The 26,024-nt window shown below is 39.5% G+C and overlaps 1 protein-coding gene across 14 annotated transcripts in view; it reads left to right on the forward strand.

The window, feature by feature from the left end:
- The window catches only part of NF1 (neurofibromin 1), a 197,324-nt gene that overhangs the window by 146,573 nt on the left and 24,727 nt on the right, over nucleotides 1-26,024 (forward strand). For 8 of the 14 annotated variants that reach the window (XM_075590036.1, XM_075590043.1, XM_075590037.1 and 5 more), the window contains 18 exons: nucleotides 3,147-3,579; nucleotides 3,860-4,200; nucleotides 5,146-5,348; nucleotides 5,921-6,114; nucleotides 6,945-7,085; nucleotides 7,737-8,016; nucleotides 9,023-9,237; nucleotides 9,577-9,638; nucleotides 9,739-9,853; nucleotides 15,909-16,010; nucleotides 16,339-16,479; nucleotides 17,193-17,322; nucleotides 18,031-18,162; nucleotides 19,431-19,566; nucleotides 20,401-20,558; nucleotides 20,954-21,076; nucleotides 22,512-22,642; nucleotides 23,169-23,269. In XM_075590036.1, coding sequence (XP_075446151.1) covers nucleotides 3,147-3,579; nucleotides 3,860-4,200; nucleotides 5,146-5,348; nucleotides 5,921-6,114; nucleotides 6,945-7,085; nucleotides 7,737-8,016; nucleotides 9,023-9,237; nucleotides 9,577-9,638; nucleotides 9,739-9,853; nucleotides 15,909-16,010; nucleotides 16,339-16,479; nucleotides 17,193-17,322; nucleotides 18,031-18,162; nucleotides 19,431-19,566; nucleotides 20,401-20,558; nucleotides 20,954-21,076; nucleotides 22,512-22,642; nucleotides 23,169-23,269 — 3,138 coding nt within the window. Of the gene's footprint in view, nucleotides 1-3,146; nucleotides 3,580-3,859; nucleotides 4,201-5,145; nucleotides 5,349-5,920; nucleotides 6,115-6,944; nucleotides 7,086-7,736; nucleotides 8,017-9,022; nucleotides 9,238-9,576; nucleotides 9,639-9,738; nucleotides 9,854-10,299; nucleotides 10,420-15,908; nucleotides 16,011-16,338; nucleotides 16,480-17,192; nucleotides 17,323-18,030; nucleotides 18,163-19,430; nucleotides 19,567-20,400; nucleotides 20,559-20,953; nucleotides 21,077-22,511; nucleotides 22,643-23,168; nucleotides 23,270-26,024 lie in introns of all 14 variants that reach the window. The other 6 variants (XM_075590031.1, XM_075590030.1, XM_075590034.1 and 3 more) reach the window with 1 other exon arrangement.

Here is a 26,024-nt window from a genome sequence, read left to right on the forward strand (position 1 = left end):
GCTACAGAAGTTGGCACTGGTTCAGCATCTCTTGTTCTATAATAAGTATTAAGTTCCTTTTGTAGGACAATATAAAACCAAGCAGGCTCCCGATAACCTAAACTTGGTGCCAACCTTCCCATAGTTGGTTTGATCCACATATTCATCATGTACATGTGACATTAGACCGTAAAGGCAACTTGGTACCAAATGACATAAAATAAACAAAGTAAAACAAATTTACTGCTACTAGATTAGATGCCAACAATTGCATTGACAGTTGTACATTGCCACAAAAAGATGATGGATTGATTAGATTAAAACACAGCAAGCAAGAAACGGAGGTTATGTGCTCCATCTTGAAATTCTCACCTACCTTAAAAGTGTTTTTATAAAATCTTTGAGTCAAACCACTGAAGTGTCGTCTGATCTGGTCTTTTCTTTTCTTCAAGTATGTTCACTACCGTTGAGCATGTCTCTGAGAAAATCTTTTGGATTTGCAGTGCACCTGATAAACACAAGCTTTTCTCGCTGCTGTTTACTTGACAAATAAACTTTAAACACTAAACCACAAGGATGACACACTTCCTTTTTTTTTTTTTTTTTTGCTAGTGCTACGTGGGTTCAGCTTAAATTTACCGTCACCGAGACGGGAAGCAGAAGAGACCTGCTCCCCAGCCTGAGGTTATGTATGCTGCTTATATGATGCAAGTTCAGATTAGGAGGCTGGTAAAAATTTACTGAACAAAGTCCAACAACCTTTATTTTTAAATATATAGCTTGTAGGAATGAGGATTAGGTCATCATGAGTATGTACATGTCAGCAGTGAGTAGATAACAGTAAGCCAAGGTAAAGTCATTAAGTAAAGGTAATTTCCGTGTTTTTTTGGCACGTCAAATCCTGTTTTTGATAAGATACTCACAGGGAACATTATTTCTTTCTTTGGTGTGTTGTAAGGCGTGTCTTCATAAACGTTTAGGTGTATAAGCAAAATGCATCAGGACTTCACCACATACCCTCATTGGCAGGGCTCGACAAAGTCTTTCAAAACCCACTCGCTCAAAACAAAAAGTCACTCGCCCTCCCCCTCCCCCCCTGTAAAACTCTCTCATCCCCCTTACGAGTGTTACCGGCAGCGGGGTGGGGCGTCTCCCGACATTTTCCTGCTTCTCCCCTGCAACTTGCGACTGTCTCCCCTGCAGCTCCTGTGAAAATGGCTGCGACACCGCGTTGCCATGACAACGGGACACTACGTGATGTCACGTGGCGTCAGGTTGTCATGGCAACTTGACACCGCATTACGCATCCCGTTGTCATAGCAACGCGGCGTCATTTGCCACTGTGCAGCCATTTTTACAGGAGCTGCAGGGGAGACAGCCGCAAGAGAATGCCGGGAGACGCTGCCGCACCCCGCCGAAAGAAAGGCTCACCCGCGGGCAAAATGCACTCACCCCAGGCGAGTGCATTTATGACCCCTGCTGATTGGTAATTGACAGTATGGTGTTAAACAGGTTTAAATAATAGTATTTAACATAACAAAATATAGTGTTAGCTGAAATAGCCCTTCATCCTGTAGCCCTTGATAAAGCAGCAATACTACTTTCCAACTTTTTGTTTCTTTTATTATTTCTATGTTGTAGAGCACGTGTCAATGATTAATTCTACATTCTTACCCAAGGTGGCATTCGTTTGAGGCTCCTGTTATAAATCTATATAAATCCTGATTGTGTGGCTAACATAATGGCTGCTTCAATCACTGTAAAAGCAGCTGCAATGTTTCCTTACTTAGATTGTAAGCTCTTCGGGGCAGGCACTCCTTTTCCTATTGTTACTTTCATGTCTGATGCGCTGATTCCCATTATGTGTTATATTATTATGTCACGAGTATTACTGCTGTGAAGCGCTATATAAATAAAGACATACATATTACTAAGGTAACATTATCTATTGTTACAGTTTTACAGCTCAAACTGCTGGGAACATTTGCCTCAAATTATAAACAGGACAGTGTTGCAAAGATCTTGCACTGCTTGGGAGGTGGGTTAAACCGTGCTAAAGAAATCAGAGAATGCTTTAAAACTCATTAAAATTGGCATTAAGAGTTGAATTTAAAAAAAATCAGTCACTATCTAATACTAACTGATTTACTGTAAAAAAAAAAAAAAAAACACATAAGATTTCACGTTTTGCTGCTATTAATTTCAAGAAGAAAGAAAAAAAAAACCTAGTACTGATTCTTGAACTCAGTTTTACTGTAACGCCTATGGCTAGGAGCTACTCTGTTCTGCTTCTTATATGGTGCCACCACCTTTATCCAGGAAATCAGTTGACGAGCAGCTTGTTGATTAATGGCAGGTCACTGTTTCTCTCCCTGGTACACAATGAAAAGTAAACTATGTAGTGTGCAAAACATGAAGTGTTATTGGATGTGTAGAGTTTTTCATTTAAGCAAATATTCTGAGCCAGACAATTGGTGGCTAGCTATCTTTATCTTGCTATAATTAAGTTCTTCTGCAAACTTAAAATGCTCTCTATCCCCCATAGTTACATGGAGGGTACTGTGGAATAAATTTAATGGACTAGAGATTTATTTTGTGCTATAGAGGGGCTGTCCCACTTGGGTTAATAGGTTACATCTGGATAATTAACACCTTTCAAGCCCACAAAGGATTTGTTTTTAAGTAACTTGAAAGCTACAGTATACTTTGTGTGTAGTTACAATGGGGGCTGAATGGCCTTGCTGTGAAAGTTTGCTTAAAGGATTGTGACGGTAACTCCTTTGCTCCACCCCCGAGATGAGGTAATGTGATTTATAAAGACCTGTATAATGTTTATGGGTCAATAAGAAATGAGGACATAATGCAAAGATAAGACGACTAAAACATACTCTCTGCGTCAGGCCACCATGTTTACTTTCATAAATTATTATTTTTTTAAAGAAATTACTTGCCTGTTTTTAACCTATAAAACACGTGGTTCTGTGTGACCTTTAACATTGTCTGTTATTATGTTATTAATGCGTTTCTCACTCTTAACGTTTCAGTTTTAAAGTTTCAGTTGGTCTTCCATTGGTCCTTTTTGTGAACAACATGCTCAGAACATTACTGCACTAAGATTAATTCGCCATAATATATATTTCAAATGTTTTTCTTTTTCTTGCCTCAAGGTTCAAGACTGGCCAGATCAATGGTGACTTACTGATATACCATGTCTTACTGACTCTAAAGCCATACTACGCCAAGCCATATGAGATAGTGGTAGATCTCACACACGCTGGGCCCAGCAATCGCTTCAAGACAGACTTCCTTTCCAAGTGGTTTGTGGTTTTCCCTGGCTTTGCTTATGAAAATGTGACAGCGGTTTATATCTACAACTGTAACTCTTGGGTCAGGGAATATACGAAGTACCACGAGAGACTGCTAACTGGCTTGAAAGGCAGCAAGAGGCTCATTTTTATTGATCCATCTGGAAAATTGGCAGAGCACATTGAACATGATCAGCAAAAACTTCCAGCTGCCACCTTGGCTTTGGAAGAAGACCTAAAGTTGTTCCATAATGCTCTCAAACTGGCCCACAAAGATACAAAGGTGTCTTTAAAAGTAAGTGGATTCATTTTCTTTTTCATACTATACTTTCATAGCAACAATTCTATTTACAGCACTTGCATGTCAGTCTAAATCGCGGGGGGAATAGATCAATAGAAGTACCCAATGTAAAATGACCCTAATTATAAGATCCCCATTAAATAGGACTAATTGTAGAATTACCCATAGAGAGAAAATATTTTTCTTGAACCGATAGTTTCCTGTAATGCTGTGCATCCTGACACTCATGAACTGTAGTTCTCAATTGTAACAGAACATACACTTTTTGTTCTAGGTGGGTTCTACAGCTGTTCAAGTGACGTCAGCAGAGAGAACACGTGTCCTGGGACAGTCTGTCTTTCTCAATGACATTTACTACGCATCTGAGATAGAGGAGATCTGTCAGGTGGAGGAAAACCAGTTCACATTAGCCATTGTCAACCAAGGAACCCCCCTCACTTTCATGCATCAGGAGTGTGAAGCCATTGTCCAGTCTATGATTCACATACGGACTCGATGGGAACTGTCACAGCCAGATTCCATTCCCCAACACACTAAAATCCGTCCAAAGGATGTACCTGGGACACTTCTTAACATTGCATTACTGAACCTGGGAAGCTCAGACCCAAGTTTACGGTAGAAAATACTTTTGGTTTTTCTAATGGTTTACTTCGAGGTGTGCATTAAGAATCAAAGCTTTAGCCTGCAATGTAACTCTGATCAAAGTATTTATTTGTAATTAACCAGTGTTTCTTTTAAATCAAAGATAACGGAAAGGAGTGATTGAGAGGTCCAATGGTTTAATTTGCATGCTATAATTGAGATTATAAATGAATTTAAGATGCATGTAAATTCATTATGAATTGTACAAAACATGTGGTAGTAATGGGTCATAGATCTTCAGTAATTTGCGGGGAAAAAGTATGTAATCAAGAATGAACAGTGAAATGTGTTGGTGTTCTTTACAGTATATATCTTTTCTGGACAGGTTTCCTTCTTGCACAACAAATATGTAAAACAATTAAATTAATTATGTTTATTTACTAGGTTTGACTGCTACGAATATAACACTAGAGCTAGACACTTCAACACTACAGCCTGATGGTCACACACAATATTGTTAACGAAGATTTGTGCCCATCTTTTATCTACTAGACCAGTGTAGCAAGCATTCGGAGCACCACCTGTTGGAAGTTTTTCTAACACTAGATTAGTAACCAACGTCAAGAATCACCTGCTCTACCATATATATATATTTTTTTTTTAATATAGTTGACAGAGTAGCAAAGTGTGACCCTTAAAGCATAAAACCTGGATTGTGCTTTTATATTGTTCTGCTCTAGATGTGACTGTAACTTTATAACTTTTTAGGTAGGTAATCTAGGCCTAGCTAAATCATTTCTACTAGATACTGTAGAATAACTTGGTCTACCGTCATCTATTTTTATTCTGTTTTCAAACGGACTCATTATTCAAGTTGACATATTTTAAAGAGGATTAAGTTTTTTTTGTTTTATAAATGTTCTTACATCTATACATATATTACTGTGTTAAATCTATTGCATTTTTTTTCTGTTGCAGGTCTGCTGCCTATAACCTTCTGTGTGCCTTAACATGTACCTTTAATTTAAAGATTGAAGGACAGTTACTGGAGACTTCGGGTCTGTGTATCCCTGCTAACAATACACTTTTTATAGTCTCTATTAGTAAGACTCTGGCAGCTAATGAACCACACCTCACTCTAGAGTTTTTGGAAGAGTGCATTTCTGGCTTCAGCAAATCCAGTGAGTAATGAAGAGCAGTCCTGCTAATGTGAAGTATAATTGCCTTGTGTTTGATAATTCACTAGTAAGTGTTGACTGACTTGTTCTGACTGCCACTGTAGAGCTGCCAAATAATTGATTGTATATGGCGAATAAACAATTCATTTATATTTGTTGCCATCTCTATGCCAGAATTCACAAGTCAGGAAGATTGTTCTACAGCTCCCCTGTTGCACCTCCAATGTGGACAATTTCTTTTCCAAAGCTTTTTCTCTGGTATACCGTCAGGCAGGTCAAATCTTAAAGTAAATGCTTTCTTGAGACACACGAGAGAATATTTTCCCATTTGCTTTATAACTGTAGAAAGAAGCTTTGTTGTACATAATTCTCGGTGCAGTCATGTACAAGCTGTGCAATTTCATTGGAATTGTAGCCCTTATTTGCCAAGACTTTTTTTTTTTTAACCAATAGAGGTGTAATAGAGTTAAATTGGTTGTGTGCTGAGCACATTGTAATGTGATTTGAATACCCATAAATAAGCTCTCTCCGTTAATATAAGTAGTGTCTTTTATTTTGCGTAATCTGTGTTGCAGGTATTGAATTGAAACATCTATGTCTGGAATACATGACACCTTGGCTGCTAAATCTTGTCCGATTCTGTAAACTCACGGATGATGCTAAACGTCAGCGTGTTAGCGCCATCTTGGACAAGCTCATAACGATGACAATAAATGAGAAGCAGATGTATCCTTCCATTCAAGCTAAGATATGGGGCAGTCTGGGACAGGTATGTCATTTGCAAAACGTGTGATAATTGGTATGTAAATGATTATTTATTTATAAAATGTTTTACCAGGAAGTAATACATTGAGAGTTACCTCTAGTTTTGAAGTATGTCCTGGGCACAGAGTTAAGACAAATAATACATGGTTACAAATAGTTATATAAGTGAACAGGGTATACATTATATACAAGACATTGCATGCACAGTTAAAGAAAATATATATTATAGGCGTATGCAAGTTACAGACCAGATTTAAATGTGAGACGGCCTTAGATTTGAAAGAATTTAGACTGGTGGTGGATGTGAGAGTCTCCGGTAGGTTGTTCCAGTTTTGTTGTGCACGGTAAGAGAAGGAGGAACGGCCGGATACTTTGAGCCTTGGGACCATGAACAGTCTTTTGGAGTCTGATCTCAGCTGGTAAGTGCTGCATGTGGTAGGGGTGAGGAGCTTGTTCAGGTAGATGGGTCCGCCTGACTCATATATTCCCGCCCCTCTGCCAAAAAGCTCAGACAAAGGAAATAAGATCACGTTATATCTGAATAGGATCTACCGACCATATTGCTTCATTATCAAAAGTATCCAATGTATCATATGTATTACATGTAACCTGTGATTGTAACTACTTCAATGAAATGCTATGTCTAATTGAAATGCTCCAAATAAAAAATAATTTATAACAAAAAAAATGCCATTTATTTTTTGCGGACTCATAACTTGGATTTATGTATTCGAATAGAGCCGATTAGGGAATAGTTCATAGATGGCTTGGTACACTGAAATAAAATACCAGCGTCAATGTTTTGAGTGTGTTTTTTTATTTTTTTTAAACTAGATCACGGATCTTCTTGATGTTGTTCTGGACAGTTTCATTAAAACCAGTGCCACTGGTGGATTGGGATCCATCAAGGCTGAAGTTATGGCAGATACGGCGGTTGCTCTAGCATCAGGCAATGTCAAACTGGTTTCAAGCAAGGTGCCCCTTTTCTGTACACATCTAAATATAATCAAAATCGCTGATTAGACATATATGCACTGTATGAATACATCTGATGCCAATGTGTACTGATAAATTCAAAATAGCTGCAGAAGATGCACGCTAAAGACATTTAGTATCTTCCACAGGTGCATCATTCTATTAAACCAAAACTTGGTTGTTATATGTATCTGATGCCCATGTAATACAAGCACTCCAGTGGCTTTTTGTTAATTTCTTTAAACATTTTGTTTAGATAAATTAATAAAAAGCCACTTAAGTGCCTGTATGATATGCTCCTCTAATGCACTCAAAGCCATTGTTCTTCATATACAAATGTATGAAAAAAAATTACAAATCTAATAAGAATAAAGACTCTTTCTATTCAATTTGTTGATGCTTTTTAACGTTCTCCTGGATGAGCGTAGGGATGTGACGTGCTACATCTATAAATATTTATTTAATGAGTAAGTCTATGTAGCCTTGATGATTTCCTTATAAAGTAAGGGACTATTACAGCAAAACTAATTTCTTGTCTCAAAGTAAATTACAATTCTGGTGACACACTTAAGTACTTACATGGTGCTGAAAAGGTACAGTACATAACTTATCTTGCTTTTGTATTTCATTTCAACACTATGCTATCTTTAGGTGATTGGAAGGATGTGTAAAATAATCGACAAGACCTGCCTCTCCCCGACCCCTACACTGGAGCAGCACTTGATGTGGGATGACATCGCCATCCTCGCCCGCTACATGCTGATGCTGTCCTTCAACAACTCCTTGGACGTGGCTGCCCATCTTCCCTACCTCTTCCACGTTGTCACTTTGTTAGTGGCCACAGGTCCTCTGTCTCTTCGAGCTTCCACCCATGGGCTTGTCATCAATATCATTCACTCCTTGTGCACATGCTCACAGCTGAACTTCAGTGGTAGGTGCTGTTAAGAGACGAGTTGCTGCGAAAGGGCTGAATCCACCTACAGCCAAAGTGAACGCATTGCAGTTACATGTTTAAAGAGTTTCATGTACGTGATTGGGGCTTTCACTAAAAAATTCAGACTTTTTTTTTTTAATAAACCTTTGGAGGTTTTTAATCATCAGTTTTGTGATCTTAGAATCTACTGGCAAATTGTCATTTTCTTAAGGTAAAGTAATTACAATGCCATAATTCATCAAAAAGATAAGCGTATGAAAAGCAAAACTGCATTTTACAGGTCCAAGTGGGGGAAATTGCAGTACACAAATAAGTAAACCTTTTTTTTTATTATTATTATTATTTGGTATATGGGCCTGCCCCCTTGTTTGATTTGCATGCCTTTTATTAACCTTTATGCTTGTCCAGTGGTAATGTCAGTCCATATTCCATTTGACATATACCAGCCTGATGTACAGTACTTGCCCATACTTCATGGAAACTTATTGTGACTTTGTACTCTAATGTGCTTTGTGGCATTTCTACTTTTTTTAACTACAACGAATACCATAGTAACGGTGTTTAAGAATATGCTATTGATGTCTACAGAATAAATGTAAAGCAAATGCTCTTAAGCACCAACTAAGGCTGCATCCATAGACAATGCAGTCGTGTGGAGGCTGAGGGAAAGCGGGTGGTTTCGCTGGCCTTAATACGCGCACCGTCCAGGGGCGTATCTATGGGCGGGCCACTGACGTCACGACCACTCACGTAACCGCTCTATTGCGCGAGAAATCAATTTTGACTGATTTCCCGTGCCCGCATGCTGTATAGACGAGATCACTGCCTTAAGGTGTCTGATCGCTCCGCGTGCAGACGCGTCCGCGCGGTCTGCCCCTCTATGGACGCAGCCTAAAGCTGACCTATGTGCAAAACTAGAGCGACATTTACACAGGTGTTTTTTTCCTTTTTTAAACTGTATTGTACCACCCATGTAATTGATGTCATTTTTTGCTTTCTACAGAGGAGACAAAACAAGTTCTTAGACTCAGTTTGACTGAATTCTCACTCCCCAAGTTCTACTTGCTGTTTGGAATCAGCAAAGTGAAGTCTGCGGCTGTAATAGCTTTCCGATCCAGTTACCGGGACAGGTCCTTCTCACCTGGCTCCTACGAGAGGGAAACTTTTGCTTTGACCTCATTGGAGACAGTTACAGAAGCCCTACTGGAGATTATGGAGGTAAAGGAAATTATTTCTGCTCTCTTCGTGTGTGTTCTATACAGGGTTGCTTGTTTAAATGTTGTGGTCTATTCACTAAAGCGGGATGGTCATTACCAAGTCGTTAATAGCCATTCAAGTGAATGCAAGTTATTTGCTAATGACAGCCTGCTAAATTCACTAACAAAGTAACATAGTAGATGAAGTTAGGTTGTATGATCTTCAGAGCAGGGAAACCTTTCTCCCAATGTTTAACTTGATGTGTTATGGAGCTACACTCTGCTTCCCTTGAATTATTCTTCCCTGTATTATGTCTTGTGAAAAGTGACATTTTGACAACTTGTCTTCATCTACTGCTAGGCATGCATGAGAGATATCCCAAGTTGCAAGTGGCTGGACCAGTGGACCGAACTAGCTCAAAAGTATGTTTTGACTACAACATGTGCCATATCTTCTGATTCTCATTTCATGTTAGTCACTTTTGTTAATTTCCATATAAAATAATTTTTTTTTTCTGACCAGGTTTGCATTCCAGTACAATCCGTCCCTTCAACCAAGAGCTCTTGTTGTATTTGGCTGCATCAGCAAACGTGTTTCGCATGGACAGATAAAACAGATCATACGAATTCTTAGCAAGGTACCCTCCAAGATCCTGCACCCTTCCTTAGCTGAATGACTGAAGGCTGTTTATGTACTTCTGTCAGTTTATTTACTTTGGCATGGTACTGCTTTTGTAGATAAAGTTGTGGCTGAAATTGGGTATTAAATCTGCAGTTCCTCCACAAATTGAAGCAATCGTAAATATATATATATATATATATATATATATATATATATACATATATTACATATATACATATATATATACACACATATATATACACCACATCCTGTTGTTCATTCTTCTTGGTTTTTATTGAAGATAAAAAAAATCTTTTGTAAACTTATATTTTATTACATTTTTTCAAACATATATGGGAGGGGAAGAGGATACAGAAAAGAAAAAGGGATGGGGGGGACAACAATTTTGTATCAAAGTTCTTTACAAGCATCAACAATCACATATTATACAATATCTTATAGACAGTACATTCCGCACAAAGCGCTCCCAGACCCTCTCTTCCTCCGGGGGGACACCCCTATCCAACATCCCAGGGATCCCAGAACCTAGCATACTTCTCAGTAGTATGGGTCAGAAACGAGGTGAGTTTCTCCATTAGTTGGACATCATTAACCCTTCTAATAACACCTCTTCTGGGGGGTGGGAGTGTTTTTTTTTTTCCCCCCACGCTGCTGCTACAGCACATTAGCTGCCGTTGGGATATGCAGGCTCGACTTAAGTGTATAGTGGTTCATGTCTTCCATAGGTTTTAACCAAAATAATTAAAATTGGAATCTCAATCTCCGTTACGTCTTATCAATTTCAAAACTGTTATCCAATATATCTGCATTACTGGACAATACCACCAAATATTTGACAGATCTCCTAATTGTCCACATCCCCTCCAACATCTATCCGAGGTCGGGAACATTTGTTTTAATGGTGTAATACCAGCGTAACAGAATTTTATAAATATTCTTTTGTTACCGTACAAATGGAGGTTTTACCCGCTTTCCCCAGATATATTCCCAGTCCTCCCTCGTTATTTCAATCTGAAAATCCAGGGCCCACTGGTCATATATTTGTGATCTGGGATATCCTGTTTTGGGGGGTTATACCCAGATAAAAAAACGATATCAACCCTCTTTGATATTTTTTTGTTTTACATACATCTCCAAATCGAGTGAAATTAGGAAATTCTTCCCCATAAAAACTCTGACACACAAAATGACGAACCTGCATATACCTACACAGCTCAGTTTGGGGGAGGCCATACTTTCTCATGAACTCCTCAAACAACCTTAACTTGTCCTTTTCTATCAAGTCTCCCGCCTCCAGAATCCCTCTTTGCCTCCAAATTTCAAAACTCTGTCCCCGAAACCCTGGGAGAAACCCCGGGTTACCAAACAGGGGTATGAGCCTAGATGGAGTCCACAGAACCCTATATTTCTTTTTGGCCATCTGCCAAAGTTTTGAATATCTTTTATAATTGTATATGTGATAGAGATTGGTAATGTCTGAAAATAATACAGTAGACTAGGGAGGCTATTCATCTTTACCGCTGTAATACACCCTAGTCAGGAGATACAATGAAAGTTCCACATTTGCAAATCTTTTTTTATTTTTGAAAAAAGATCTGGATAATTATATTTGTTATAGTCCCTAGATAAATAGTTATCCAAATATTTCAGGTGGGTCTTTTTCCATTTATAATCAAAATGCCATTTAAGGACCTCAACCTCCTTTTCAGTTAGTCCAATTTAAAGCTTCCGACTTTCCCATATTAACTTTATACCCAGATAGTTCACCAAATCTCTGAAGGGAAGATTGTACGTTCGGGGGGGATGTCAATGGGTTAATTATAATAAAAATATCATCTGGGAATAGTGACAATTTATAGTATTCATCTTTTATTTTGATCCCTTGTATATTTGGAGAGGCTCTTATGGTGGCTGCAAGAGGCTCAATTATTAAAACAAAAAGAATAGGAGAGAGTGGGCACCCCTGTCTCGTACCCTTCTAAATTGTTATCAAATTCCCCCCCTCTGGAGGCCTCTTCAAAGTGGCTGTCGGCGACTGATAGAGGGCCCGTACTCCCTGTAGAAAAACCCTGGAGAATCCGAATGCTTCTAGTGTTTTATTCAGAAAGTCCCACCTTATCCTATCGAACGCCTTATCCGCATCCAAACTCGGCAACACCGCTTTCAATTTAGACTTGTGTATCTGTTCTAAATATTAATAATTTTCCTTGTATTATCAGACGCCTGACGTTCACTCACAAAACCCACCTGATCGGAATGTATTAATCTAGGAATAATTGGATTCAACCTATTTGCCAACATTTTACTATAGATTTTCAGATCCGTATTAAGAAGTGAGATTGGTCTGTAGCTACCACAACATAGAGGATCCTTACCCTCTTTAGGGATCACCACTATATTAGCCTTCGTCATTTGTGAGGGGATTTGTTTTCCGCTGACAGAATCATTAAATAAATCCAGCAGAGAGAGCCCTAGAATTCCTATAAAAAAAATTACAATACAATTTGAAAAACCATCTGGGCCAGGGGCCTTTGAGTGCTTCAAAGAACTAACCACCCTCCCATACTCGATCTGAAATATTTTTGCATTTAACATTTTATGAACCTCCTCTGTAAATTTTGGGAGATTGCAATCTCTCAAATAATTCTCAATATGGATCGAGCCTGGGATTTTTGCATTCGGGGTTGAATTATCTAGATCATAAATGTCTGCATAAAATTTATCACAATCCTCTGCAATCTTGGAGGGATTGTATGTAACTCCCCCTCTTTTTATCTAATAGCAGGGACCGAAGCTCTATCCCTGATCCCTCTGAGTTTATTTGCCAGTAAACGATCTGCCTTATCCCCCTTATCATAATATGTCTGCTTGGTCCATTTAAAGGCCTTCTCTACATCTTCCAATTGCAATCTCTTAAGCTCCTCCCTTTCCAGGCTCCTTATTATAGATTTTCCTCAACGGGTTTTTTTTTTGTGTGAACTTTCCAATGTTACAATTTTTTCAATTAAATATTGTTTTTCCATTTTTATTCTCTTTCTATAGGATGCAATTGAAATAAGCTGTCCTCTAATTGTGGCCTTATGCACCTCCCATATGTCAATTCTACTGTACTGACCCATTATTTATCTGTAGATTGGTTTTGAGAGAGTCGCTAATTTCCGGGTAATTTAGTAATGAAGCGTTCATTCTCCAATGGAATGTTTGAATCTTGGCAAATGGGGGGTCAAATGAAATCGTTACAGGAGCGTGATCTGACCAAATAATAGAACCTGCACTTCCGAAATATTAGGGGTTACAAATATGTTATCAATTCTATAATAGGAGTCGTGTGGAATTGAGAAGAAAGAATAATCTCTGACCTTTATGTGAGTGGCGCCAGGCATCGAAGAGACCGCATTCTTTAACAGTCTAAATTTCTTTGATACACTATGTAAATCATTGGAGAGTGTGACTGTCCCAGATGAGTGGATTTATCCATATCTGGGTCTGGGACCACATTAAAATCACCTCCTAAAAGTATTGCCTGTTCTCAGATGTCCCTGAAAGACTCAAGGGTTTCCTTTAAAAAAAAAAAAAAAAAAAAAAAAAAAAAAAAAAATTGTCCTTTATTAGGTGCATATATATTCGCTAGGGTGATATGTAGACCATGGACCACAAGGGATCTCCCTTCTTGGTCTCTCTTAATCCAATATCTGGAACGGGATACCATGTTTTATCAAAATCGCTACCCCTCCTCTTTTGATTGTAAAAGTAGAGTAGGGTGCTATAGGATACATCCCGCTTAAAGTGTTTGGGGGATCCTGAGTGTCGAAAGTGTAAAATATCTGCTTTCAGACTCCTAAATTCTTTTAGGGACAATTTACGTTTACCATTAATATTCAGGCCCTGAACATTCATAGAAACTACCTTCAATAGCGTTTGACTAGTCATTTACAGTATAGCGGAACTCTCTATTGTGAAAGTTATGCTCCCAAAATCTGGATGGTTGTGAAAAACAAAGAAGGAACTGAACTGAACAAGGAAAAGTGGAGTATGGGGGGGGGGGGGGATTTTCCCAAATCGGAAACTTGGAGAACAAAAAAAACTAACATTTACTTGAAAAATAAGATGAGTGGAACCAGCCACTTATCTCGGTTTGTGGCCAGTTCAAACATGGATTGGCCTGACGGGCACATGGCCCTACTGCAATCGCCCTAACATCAGACATGTTAGACTCCTTATTCGCCCCCAAATACCGCCACTACGAAGTCTCCACGTCTGAACTGTACCTTTGTTTTACTTTACTTTACTTGACACCATAGTCATTGAATATGTTTCCGGACACAGTTATTTCCCCTGATCCAAATAGATCTTAGTCTCTTCTATACTCAGAGGGTCCTCTCTCCTCCGTAGAGAGAGTCTTATTGCCCAGAAAATAGACAAATAATTTCGATGACCGGACCTATAAATCAAGAAGATAGAGAAACAAGACAACAACAAAAAAACCTCCAACTTAGGCTTCTTAGAGGACCCTGAATTGTAGGCTCATCAGTCTGATAGACCCTCGTGGGCTCCGATGGATCCTTCCAGGGTTTGGTGACCGGCAAATAAAAAATCACGCCTGGAACATCTTGGGTGCTCGGCCAGTCTTACTTATTTGCTCTTCGGGTAATCATTCCCTCAGCTGACCTCTCATCCAAGCTATTTTTCTGGGATTGGCCTTGTTGATCCGTTCTGCTCCTGGGCTCCAGACCCAGTGCCAAGAGAAAAGTTGAAGACTCCTCCGGATAACGAAGCAAGGCCTGCCGTCCTCCCTGGTTGACAATATGGCGGAACGGAAAGGCCCCCCCGATTAGCGAATTCCCTTTTCTTGTAAAATCGATGTTACCGGTCGTAATCCTCTTCGCCTGTCTATAGTTATCCTTGACAAATCCTGGGAGATCTGGATGGGGGAGTTATCGAAGTCGATTGAACCCCTGTTTCTGCTTCCCTTTATTATCTTGTCTTTAGCTGCGTATTGATGAAGCCGCTGCACCGCATCCCTGCTTCTTTTAGGGTCGTCAAATCTTGGACCCAGCGCACGGTGAGCTCTGTCAATTAACAGTTCGCTGTCTTCTAGTTGGGGGTCAATTGAGAGAAACAGCCTTTTAAGATATGGCTGCAGTGCCTCCGCAGTCTGACTCTGGGAAGTGGCGGATTCGCAAATTTTGCCTGTGCTCCCTATTTTCAAAAGCGTCCAGATTGTCTCTTATGACTCTTACCTCCTCGTTGAGCCTCAGGACTCCAGCGTCTGTATTCACTTGGTTTTGCAGGGAGGCATCCATTTTAGATTCCAGATCCGTAGTTTTTAGACAGGGCAGATATTTCAGATTTAAATTACTGCATTATCCAAAGCAGACTGGAACACAGACTGCATGTCTTGAAACATTTCCTTTAAATCCTGCCTCGTTATTGTTGCAGCTCTGCCTTCCTCATCCTGCTCCTTCTCAGGGCTCAGTGATGCGTGCTCCCATCCGCCCTCCGCGCCGCCATCTTGATTTTTCACTGGGGTCTCGGGCTGTGTGTCTCCAAAACGAGACAAATCCGTGGCGCTCACCTTCTTATCTTTGCAGAGAGGCATGTCGGGTGATTCCCCTGTCCTCTCCCTCTATTATAGCCGCACTACGAGGTGCAATATAGCGCCGTACACAACACATAAGATTGTTACAGAAACAGTCCCTGTCCAGAGGAGATACCAGGTTCTCCCTCATTGTTTAGAGTCACTGTCGTTACCTACTGAGCCGCTCTCCACTTTGAAAGTATTTAATTGGCGATTAATGTGTATAAGCACACACATTGCAAAATAACATACTGCGGGAAGCCCGCTATTTTATTCTTTTCCCTCCGATCTGAGATATCTAAAAAGAAAAGCCTCGGGAACGGTTATCAGTTCCAAAAACCGCACAAGCCAGCGCTTATGTTTTTGGAAAAGTACAAGGGCACTGTAAGGCTGGAGAGCTTGTCTCATAAAAACACAGAAAAGAACTGTCCATTTTCTTTTACTGCTCTTTAACAAATCTCTTTTTAACCAGGGACTTGAGAGCTGTTTGAAAGGCCCCGATAATTACAACAGCCAAGTTTTAATAGAAGCCACAGTGATAGCACTAACCAAACTGCAGCCTCTCCTTAATAAGGTAAGAGTTTCCTGAACACAAGCAGCATGCAATGTTTTTAGGTTAATCCTCATTTATAGTATACAATTGAAAATCTTGTTGTATGAAACTTGCCACACGCAACTTCCAAAAGATTAATATGCTAATTTCAATGCTTCAGTAACTTTTGTGCATTTATTGAGTATAGTCCGATGAGCACTTTTTTAGATCTGTATACGGTAGTCACATATTGCAGTCAGCCAAAGAGCAATTCTTTGCAATTGATTTATAAACCAGAGATCATTTGCAAATTCATAACTGTTATAAAATAACTCATAATTCTGTTATGGATGCTACATTTTTTTTCTAGGAATCTCCTATGCACAAAGCTCTCTTTTGGGTGGCTATGGCAGTGCTGCAACTGGATGAAATTAATCTGTATTCAGCAGGTACAGCTCTTCTTGAGCAAAATCTGCACACATTAGACAGCCTTCGAGTGTTCAATGACAAGGTAGGTGAACGGTCATTGACTATCCAAACGCGACAATATTTATCTTGTTTCAACATTCTTTATTGGAGCATATTTACTAAATGGGCTGTAAGATGCCTTACAGCTCCTAATGCGTCTTATGGCTTAAACGCAACTTGATAAATTGGACCCATTGTGCTGTATTCAATACATGTAGAGACGGGCACCTTTTAAAGCCATAGGTACTGTATTTACTAAACGGCAAGGGTGTAGTTATGCACCAGGTGAACCATTATTGATGCTAAAAGGCATTCAAGGACTTCACTGCAGTTGCAATGTTTTTTGCCACCCTGCTTCTCGATGTAACCTTTTTTTTATGACTTGATGCCGTGTTCTCCTGGCTTGTAATTGTATAACACCATAGATGAAGCCCCTTTGAGAGCAATCCATGTTCAAAATATGCCTTTGATAGACTTCAAGTCTTTAACTAGGAATACCTTTTGATAAATCTTTTTAACTTTTTTTCCTTTGTATTTCCGACAAATATTTTCAGTCTTCTATATCACAGCATTTGTGTACTTTAGCATTTGGTACAAGGAGAACATTTTGCTCATGAAGCTTATGGTCTATGGCGTTTTTTTTTTTATCTTGGTTGCGTTGTTTTTTTCATTTACGTGTGTTTTTACTTTTGTTCGACTTAAATCCTCAAAAATGGCTGACAGCGTTAACAATTTTTTTTTTTTTTAATATATAAGAGTCCAGAAGACGTATTCATGGAAATCCGAAATCCTTTGGAGGAATGGCATTGTAAACAAATGGACCATTTCGTTGGGCTTAATTTCAACTCTAACTTTAACTTTGCACTAGTTGGACACTTGCTGAAAGGTGAGATCATATGGTAACATTAGATTGTTTATTGCAAAATGCATCAGAAGTGTGGTGCACACACAGTGTCCTCACAACTTCAGTATAGCAGAATTTTGAAAATGCAAAAGAACATTTTAGGCCTAGTGGACCTTTCTTCAGATAATTCATACAGCTGTTTACTTGTACTGGCTGTTAAACCATTTCTTCTTTTTTTGCGCTAATATTTCTGTACTTAAAGTAAATCCAGTGCACAAGTAAATATGTGAAAGAAAAGATGATCTATGGCAGAAGATGGTGTTACTCTATCCTTAGGGGCTTCTATTGGGAATAAGACCCTCTGTATCATATAAAACACTATTAATCAATATTCTCCTTCAGCATTAATTCGGAGCAGAAATGGCAGCAAGCCAACACAAGTTAATATCAGACATGCAGCAAGTCTCTCAGTAAAAGGTTTGTGTAAAGATTGCATGTTCAAAAATAAGTGGAATAGAACATTGCTGCCTATATAGGCCTCTGAAACATGTGAAGCCATCAAAGAAACTGAGCAGTTTATAGTGGTTTTGATTGTGTTTTAGATTGGTTAGTATTGCATAGATGTAAATGTTTTTTATGTAGAAAAGAGCTGTATATCTATATCGATCATGAAATCTATCACTGTTTTTACAGTTTGCCTTTCAAAAGAAAGTACATGGTTCTAACACCTAATGCGTTTGAATTTCTTAGGTTATCGGCACCCATCTCCAACCACAGTGGCAAGGACAATACGAATCCTTCACACACTGTTGGCACTTGTAAACAAACACAGGAATTGTGATAAATTTGAGGTGAACACCCAAAGTGTTGCTTACTTGGCAGGTAAGGAAAAGCTGATGTGTTTGGAAAAAATATGATGTTACATTCTTGCACTTGGCCTAATAATGATTGGTTTTATTTTTGCACCTGACTAAGGCTGAGTTCTGGGTGGATGCTACGGCCGCGAGCGTCCATGCGCGCCTCCGCCACGTGCTCCCGCAGCTCAGCGATCTGTGACTTAGCTGCAGGAGTTGGCTCGCGGTGTTTGGGGGCGTGGCGAACGTGTCACGGAGCTGGTTCGCCGAACCAGCTCACGAGACGCGACTATAGTCCGAAATATGCATTTTGGGTTGTAGCGGCAAAATGTAGCAGCGTCAACGCTATACTTTGCCGCCGGTGGATTTTTCGGTTTGAAAACTCCCACCGAACAACCCAAAATTGTGACGGATGTGCGCGCGCACGTCACGTAGCATCCACCCTGAACTCAGCTTAAAGATAAAAAGGATTCTATATCCTTTTAATCCTTATTTGTATCTTTAACGGAGTGTGAGATCTGTGTGAACTGAACTAGAAATGGGATTCTTGATTACTACTACTGTAGGTAGTAATTACGTAAAATCACTAACAACCTCCCCCAGAAAAATAATGTCATTTAAGATGGTTTCTTCTGACATTTTCCTTCTCTCTATCATAAGCACCAGCATAGTAACGTCACTGCTCCACATGCTGCGCTTTGTTTGAAAGAACATAAGGCTGAGTCCCAGGTGGTCACGGCGGCGTGCACGCCACACACCACAGCAAAGCCCTCTAAGGAGCAGGTACCTGTGGCTGTGTGGGTGTGCAAAGCGCCGTGATATGTACGCTGGCAGGGAAGACAAGAATTTTGTCTTCCCGCAACACTGTCACGTGGCCATGGGCAGCCAATGGCAGGGTCTTAGCCATGCCCCGCCCCCGCACTCTCCCTAAATCTCCCCTACAGACCGCCGATCGCGGCTGTAGTCTCTGCACAGCGTGCAGCAGGGAGGACTGGGGTCATAGCCTTAAGGGAGAAGAGAGAAGAAATGGATGTTGGTACAGCGTTTGAGGTAGCCATGGAGAAGCCTCATTTAGATTTTTAGCAAATGCTTCTAAGAGTGAATTCACCTTTGCGACGGTCACGTCATCAGATAATCCATACTGCTGTTTACTTGTACTCCTGTCTGTTAAACCATGGCTTTTAGCCATGAGTTAAAATAGCAGCTTTAGTGCTTCATTCTGTGCTTGGTGTCAGTAGGATTAGCACATTTGTGTTGGACTGCATGCGATTCTAACTTGTTTTTTCTGTTTTCTAGCTTTGCTCACTGTGTCCGAAGAGGTGAGGAGCCGCTGCAGTCTGAAGCACAGAAAATCCCTCTTGCTGACAGATGTTTCAATGGAAAATGTGCCTATGGATACATATTCAATGCACCGTAGCGACCCCAGCTGCAGGTTTCTGAACATTTCGCTATTTACTATTTTATTTTGCTGCAAAGCTTGCTTTGCTCTATTGTACTGAAATTATTTGTGCAGGTTATTTTGTAGGTAGCACTGTACATTGTAGGACTTCTTCTCAAGTTCACAGATCCATATCTATAGCTATTGCCAAGTGGTACATTATTGATCTACTTTTCTCTTTATAAATTAGTGTTTTTAAATTTCTGGAAACATACATATGCCTAATGTGCTACATTGTGTGTGTTTATATAGGTCAGTGGTTGCCAACCTTTTTTATATTGTGCACCCCTTGCTATAAAATATTTGTTACATGAACCACTTATTAATAAACCTTACTGCCTACTCGTCGGACAATTGCTAACTAAACAGTTTGACCGATCTCAGGCAATATCCTGTGCTCGTGGGGGGAACACACGCCTAATAAGGCCCCAAACTGCACCTCAGTGTGCGCACACAGCGTGGCTTAGCTGTCAATTAGTGCGGGAGCTTTCAAAGTCACATCCCACAATGCCTTCCTGCTGTGGATGCAAATCGGTGCGGGTTGATATTGGAAGCTCCTGCTGTAATTTACAGCTATAACACCCATGCGTCTGCACACACGGAGGTGCAGTTTGGGGCCTTAAGTGCACAGGCTCAGGAACCCACTATACTGCCTGTAATCTGCCATTTCATATGTTTTGGGGCGATCCCCTGTTGGGCATCACTGATCTAGTTCAATAAATATTTATGTAAACTGTTATCTGGCATACTAAGTTGTCATATACTTTGTGTACATAACACATCGCATGAACAGCTTTATATGCTGATAGTATTTTTTTATGTTTTCAGAACATTGAAGGAGAACCAGCCATGGTCCTCTCCAAAAGGGTCTGGGATGCATCTGGCTGCAAGTTACCCTACAGTGGGGCAGGTCAGCCCCCGGACCAGGAAGTCTATGAGTCTGGATATGGGGCAACCCTCACAAGCTAACACTAAGAAGCTTTTAGGTTGGTCGGCCATTGACATCTCACACGTAGTGACATTCTGACATACTGTATCACCTAGCCAAAAATATTAAAACTGATATATTTGCTAGAGCACATCTATAATTCAAAAGATCATCCAGATATTGGGCTTGATGAGAGAAGTATACTAGTATCATTAATACAAATTTAAGAATCTTCCTAATTTCTCTTCCCCCCCCCCCCCCCCAAACCCCCTATTAGCAACCGTGTGTGTATATATATCTTTCTTTTCCAGGATGTTTTTACAGGGCGGGTCTCTCTTGCAATATCTAAAGATTACACAAATAATTTTATATTTATTATCCATGTAGCTAATTTTTTCTCTGTTCTTATATGGTAAACTATTACTTGGGCCGTTCTTGTTTTTTGTTCCTCAGGTACACGGAAAAGCTTTGACCACTTAATATCTGACACTAAGGCTCCTAAAAGACAGGAAATAGAGTCTGGCATCACTACTCCTCCGAAGATGAGAAGAGTCGCAGAGAATGATTATGAAATGGGTGGGTATATAGTCTACAGTTTATTATGTGATTGCTCACAATTGCCTGCAAACACATGTAATTCTTGGGGGGGGGGGGGGATAAGTTTTTTTTTAGTTTTTTTTTTAGAGGTAGCCCCCTGATTTTATAACGTGGTATAACCTTAAATGTCCCAAAAATGTAATATACAGTGAAGCTGCTTCCCAGTGATGAAGATGGGATTCCACTCCAATCACAGCTAAGCTGCTTCACAGTGTATTGAATAAGAGCCTGGGTAAAGTAATGCATATAATTCATTATATTTATTATGCGAAATAATGGAATGTTAACATTTTCTACTCATAACCTGCTTCCTTGTGCTTTTCATTTAATATCACACCACCCAAAAAATTCGCACTTGTTATGAAACTTCTTCATGGAGTATATAAAGTTTAAAAAGTATATGAATTTGGGTTATGGAGTGGAGAAGGAGCGGCTTAGTGAGTAAAAACAGACTCTGTAAACAATGATACTGAAAGTGAATCAAGAGAACTGGGTTCAAATCCCAGTGTCGGCTCCTTGTGACCTGGAGCAAGTCACTTTATCTCCCTGTACCTCAGGCACCAAACAGTGAAATCTCATCTGGGCAGGGACTGTCTAAAATGATGTGCATTATACCGCACACTATACTGTAATTGTGAAGCGCTTCGAGTCCTACTGGGAGAAAAGCCTGTGCGTGAAACACAAGCTTGCAATTTCACTACCTGTTAGAAAAAAATTACTTTTCATCAAACTTGAGTATGTCGGCAGTTTACTGTTCTCAAAGTGACCTCTTCAAATGTTATCCAAATTTTACAATAACTATTTCTTTGGACTCGTCAAACTGCAGATTTTAGTTATACAGGCAGTCCTCGTTTTACAACGCTTCGCTTTTCAATGAATGGCTTATCCAACGCTATGCAATGCATACCTATATTCAGTTTTACAACGCCAAAACATCTTATCCAACGCTCTTACGGCGCATTGCAAAGTTGTTTGTGTATATAATATATATTATGTTATATTATACTATATAATATATTATATTTTTATATTATATTATATATTATGTTATATTATATATAAAATACAGTATATACACTATATAATTTGTGTGTGCTGCATATCTTATTGTCTGCGTAAAATATTTTGTGTATTTTAGCATTAAAAATGCCTTTAGGAACGGAACCTTTCATTTAAACAGTGTTCCTATGGGAAAACGTGTTTCGCACTATCCAACGCTATTTTGAGTAACGCATTGTGTCAGATAACCGAGGACTGCCTGTACTTTAAAAGCTATCAGTGTTTGAGAGTGCGGTTTGATACTCTCACTGTGTTGGGGCAGGTTCCATTCATAGGAAGTAGCCAATACTATATTAAAAGATGGGTTGCATTGTTTGTCTAATACTGTTATTTTTTATTTTATTTTCCCCCAAAGACACACCAAGAATATCATCTCCCCAACAACATCCTCACCTGCGAAAAGTGTCGGTGTCTGAGTCAAATGTCCTTTTGGATGAGGAGGTCCTCACTGATCCTAAAACCCAAGCTCTGCTGCTCACTGTTCTTGTAAGGAAGCTACTTTCCTCCCCTGAAAATAGTAATACTGGCACCCACTGATTTATCAGATAATCCCCACTTGTGGTATTCAATGTTTGTGTATTACCAACATAATATAGGGGGGGGAGGCGGGGAGAAGAAAATGGCACTCACTTTTTCTTGCAAATAGTTTCTGTTGTAATGAGCAAAGTATTTTTTTGATGTTTGTCTGACCGCTCACCACATCTGCGATCCAAGTAGTAACAGTATAGTTAGTCACAGCACTGCACGTTTATATCTTCAGCTTTATTATGGCAAAAATAGCAACAGCAAAAAATTCAGAGACCTACCCAGTGGTGGCACACCAATGACTAGACTAGTTTCTCAAGCCCATGCAGCCCTTCTAGTGGTCCTGCCCACATAATATCACATATATGAAAACAGAGGAACCTCCAATAATAAACCAAAGTATTTTGGGAATGTAATGGTTTGAACAGCGGTTGGGGGAAAATGTGCAGGGGTATTGCAGTTGAATGTTTTCTGTTTGACCCCGCAGGCTACATTGGTAAAATACACTACAGATGAGTTTGATCAACGTATCCTGTACGAGTATTTAGCAGAAGCAAGCGTGGTCTTTCCTAAAGTATTTCCTGTGGTGTGAGTACCTCATTCTTTTATGGGCTGGTAGACAACTAGGTCTGCATGGACCGTCCTGTTGGACCCTTATTTTTAGCCTTTTGATAGTAATTCTGCACACTGCTCAGCTCAAAGTCACATTTTTGTCTTTTTTTTTCTGAACACGTCCTTCACTGTTGATTCCAGCTGATCTGAATCCAGAGACTATTAATGAAATCACAGCAACTTTGGAATCACTGTACAATTCTTACCCCATTTAGGTATAATTAGTAAAATGTGATACTACAGCTCAACCCCATTATAACGCTGTGCTTGGGGTCCAAAGAATCACATCGCGCTGTAAGCGGATTGCGTTAGAAATAATGTACAATTGTATGTATTGTACAATAAAGTATTAAGATACCAATAATCGTGTTGTAAAGTATTCATAAATACGAAAATTAGGAGCCACACTTGCATCGCGTTATAAGCGGATTCGCGTTGTAACGGATCGCATTATAACGGGGTTGAGCTGTATTAGCCTTTTATATGTGTTTAATTGATTCCTTTTAAGTGATGGTGTTAGTTCACCTTGATGGCCTCGTCTAGTTTGCACTTACAATATTGGAAAGCTGGTGTGTATATTGTATCAGAGGAAAAGATAAAGAGCAAGGGAGCTTTCTACCTTCATGTTGGTGTCGCCATAGTTTCCTATGCAGCCATGGCTTGGTCTTTACCCCTTACCCATGGAGACAAATTGGAATTTTACAAGTAATGTGCTAGAGATTACCTTGTCCTTTTCACAATATGAAAAGAAAGGTCTAGTTAACGCCATGTTGCTTCACATTCCTAAAGCAAATTAAAGTGTGTGTGTGTGTGTGTGTGTGTGTGTGTGTGTGTGTGTGTGTGTGTGTGTGTGTGTGTGTGTGTGTGTGTGTGTGTAGATATATTGATATAGATATAGATATATTTATATAGATATATATCTATATATATATATATAGATATATATCTATATATATAGATATATATCTATATCGTGTTCTGGTTTTCCACAAAAACTAGATCTAATAAAATAATACTCATTTAATTCCAAGTTCTTCAGTAAAGACGCACGGAAAGTGTAGTCTGTAGTGAGCGGTACTCCCGAAGTTACCATGTTTGCTAACTATAATTGAGAAAAAGGCAACAAACATATGGGGGCGGCGCTGAGGAAAAATCAAATAATAAAAATATAAAACAATGATTAAAACTTATTAGAAAAAAATATATGAATGAGAACATCATTATTGTTTACTGATTTCCCATACAAACAAGAACGGCGTGGCCCAGTATCTGCTCAAATCATGCAGAAGTCTGTCGCATCCAGTGTACATCATGGACTTTTTCTCTTTTTTGGAGGACACCTCCTTATGTAGTGCCCTACTCCTGCACTTCCCGATTATCAAATGCCGTCGCTGCCAGGGATAGTTTCCACCTGCGTGGCCAAGCAAATGGCGCTATACGTCTGTTTAGCCATGATTCTTGTGAGACGCTTTTGTACCTATGAAAACGTTATATCGGGGTTTTTCTTATCTGTGCTTGCATATCATGTTACTAAGATATGTCAGAAGAAACAAAAAGAAGTGTTACACTTTACTTTATTCATATTGTCACAGATTTCTAGAACGTGTCATCCTTGAAGATGCATATGAGTTTTTATTGCACTGGCTTCCCAGAGTACACTGATAGCAGATATGAATAGATGTACTGTGACTGTTTACACCTGAATTTTTCAGGCTGAATGTAAAAGGTGCATGCCGTCATTGACCAGGCAAAACTACCCCATAATACAGGGGTGCGCAATCTTTTTACGAGGTTGGTGTACAAAATAAAGAAAAATGCACCTGGATTGAAAACTGGTTAAAGGACAGACAACAGAGGGTTGTCATAAATGGAACTTTTTCAGGTTGGGCTATGGTCATGAGTGGAGTACCTCAGGGATCGGTACTGGGACCCCTGCTTTTTAATTTGTTTATTAATGACCTTGAGGTTGGCATCGAGAGCAAAGTCTCCATCTTTGCTGATGATACTAAATTGTGTAAGGTAGTAGAATCAGAGCAGGATGTAATTTCTCTTCAGAAGGACTTGGAGAGACTGGAAACGTAGGCAGGTAAATGGCAGATGAGGTTTAATACAGATAAATGTAAGGTTATGCATTTGGGATGCAATAATAAAATATGGCGACTTATAAATTAAATGGAGATATATTGGGGGAATCCTTGATGGAGAAGGATTTAGGAGTGCTTGTAGACAGCAGGCTTAGCAATAGTGCCCAATGTCATGCAGTAGCTGCATAGGCAAACAAGATCTTATCTTGCATCAAACGGGCAATGGATGGAAGGGAAATAAACATAATTATGCCCCTTTACAAAGCATTAGTAAGACCACACCTTGAATATGGAGTACAATTTTGGGCACCAATCCTAAGAAAAGACATTATGGAACTAGAGAGAGTGCAGAGAAGAGCCACTAAATTAATAAAGGGGATGGACAATCTAACTTATGAGGAGAGGCTAGCTAAATTAGATTTATTTACATTAGAAAAGAGGCGTCTAAGAGGGGATATGATAACTATATTCAAATATATTCGGGGACAATACAAGGAGCTTTCAAAAGAACTATTCATCCCACGGGCAGTACAAAGGACTCGGGGCCATCCCTTAAGGTTCGAGGAAAGGAGATTTCACCAGCAACAAAGGAAAGGGTTCTTTACAGTAAGGGCAGTTAAAATGTGGAATTCATTACCCATGGAGAC

Source organism: Ascaphus truei, chromosome 3 (assembly GCF_040206685.1).
Source record: "Ascaphus truei isolate aAscTru1 chromosome 3, aAscTru1.hap1, whole genome shotgun sequence".
Taxonomy (NCBI): Eukaryota; Metazoa; Chordata; class Amphibia; order Anura; family Ascaphidae; genus Ascaphus; species Ascaphus truei.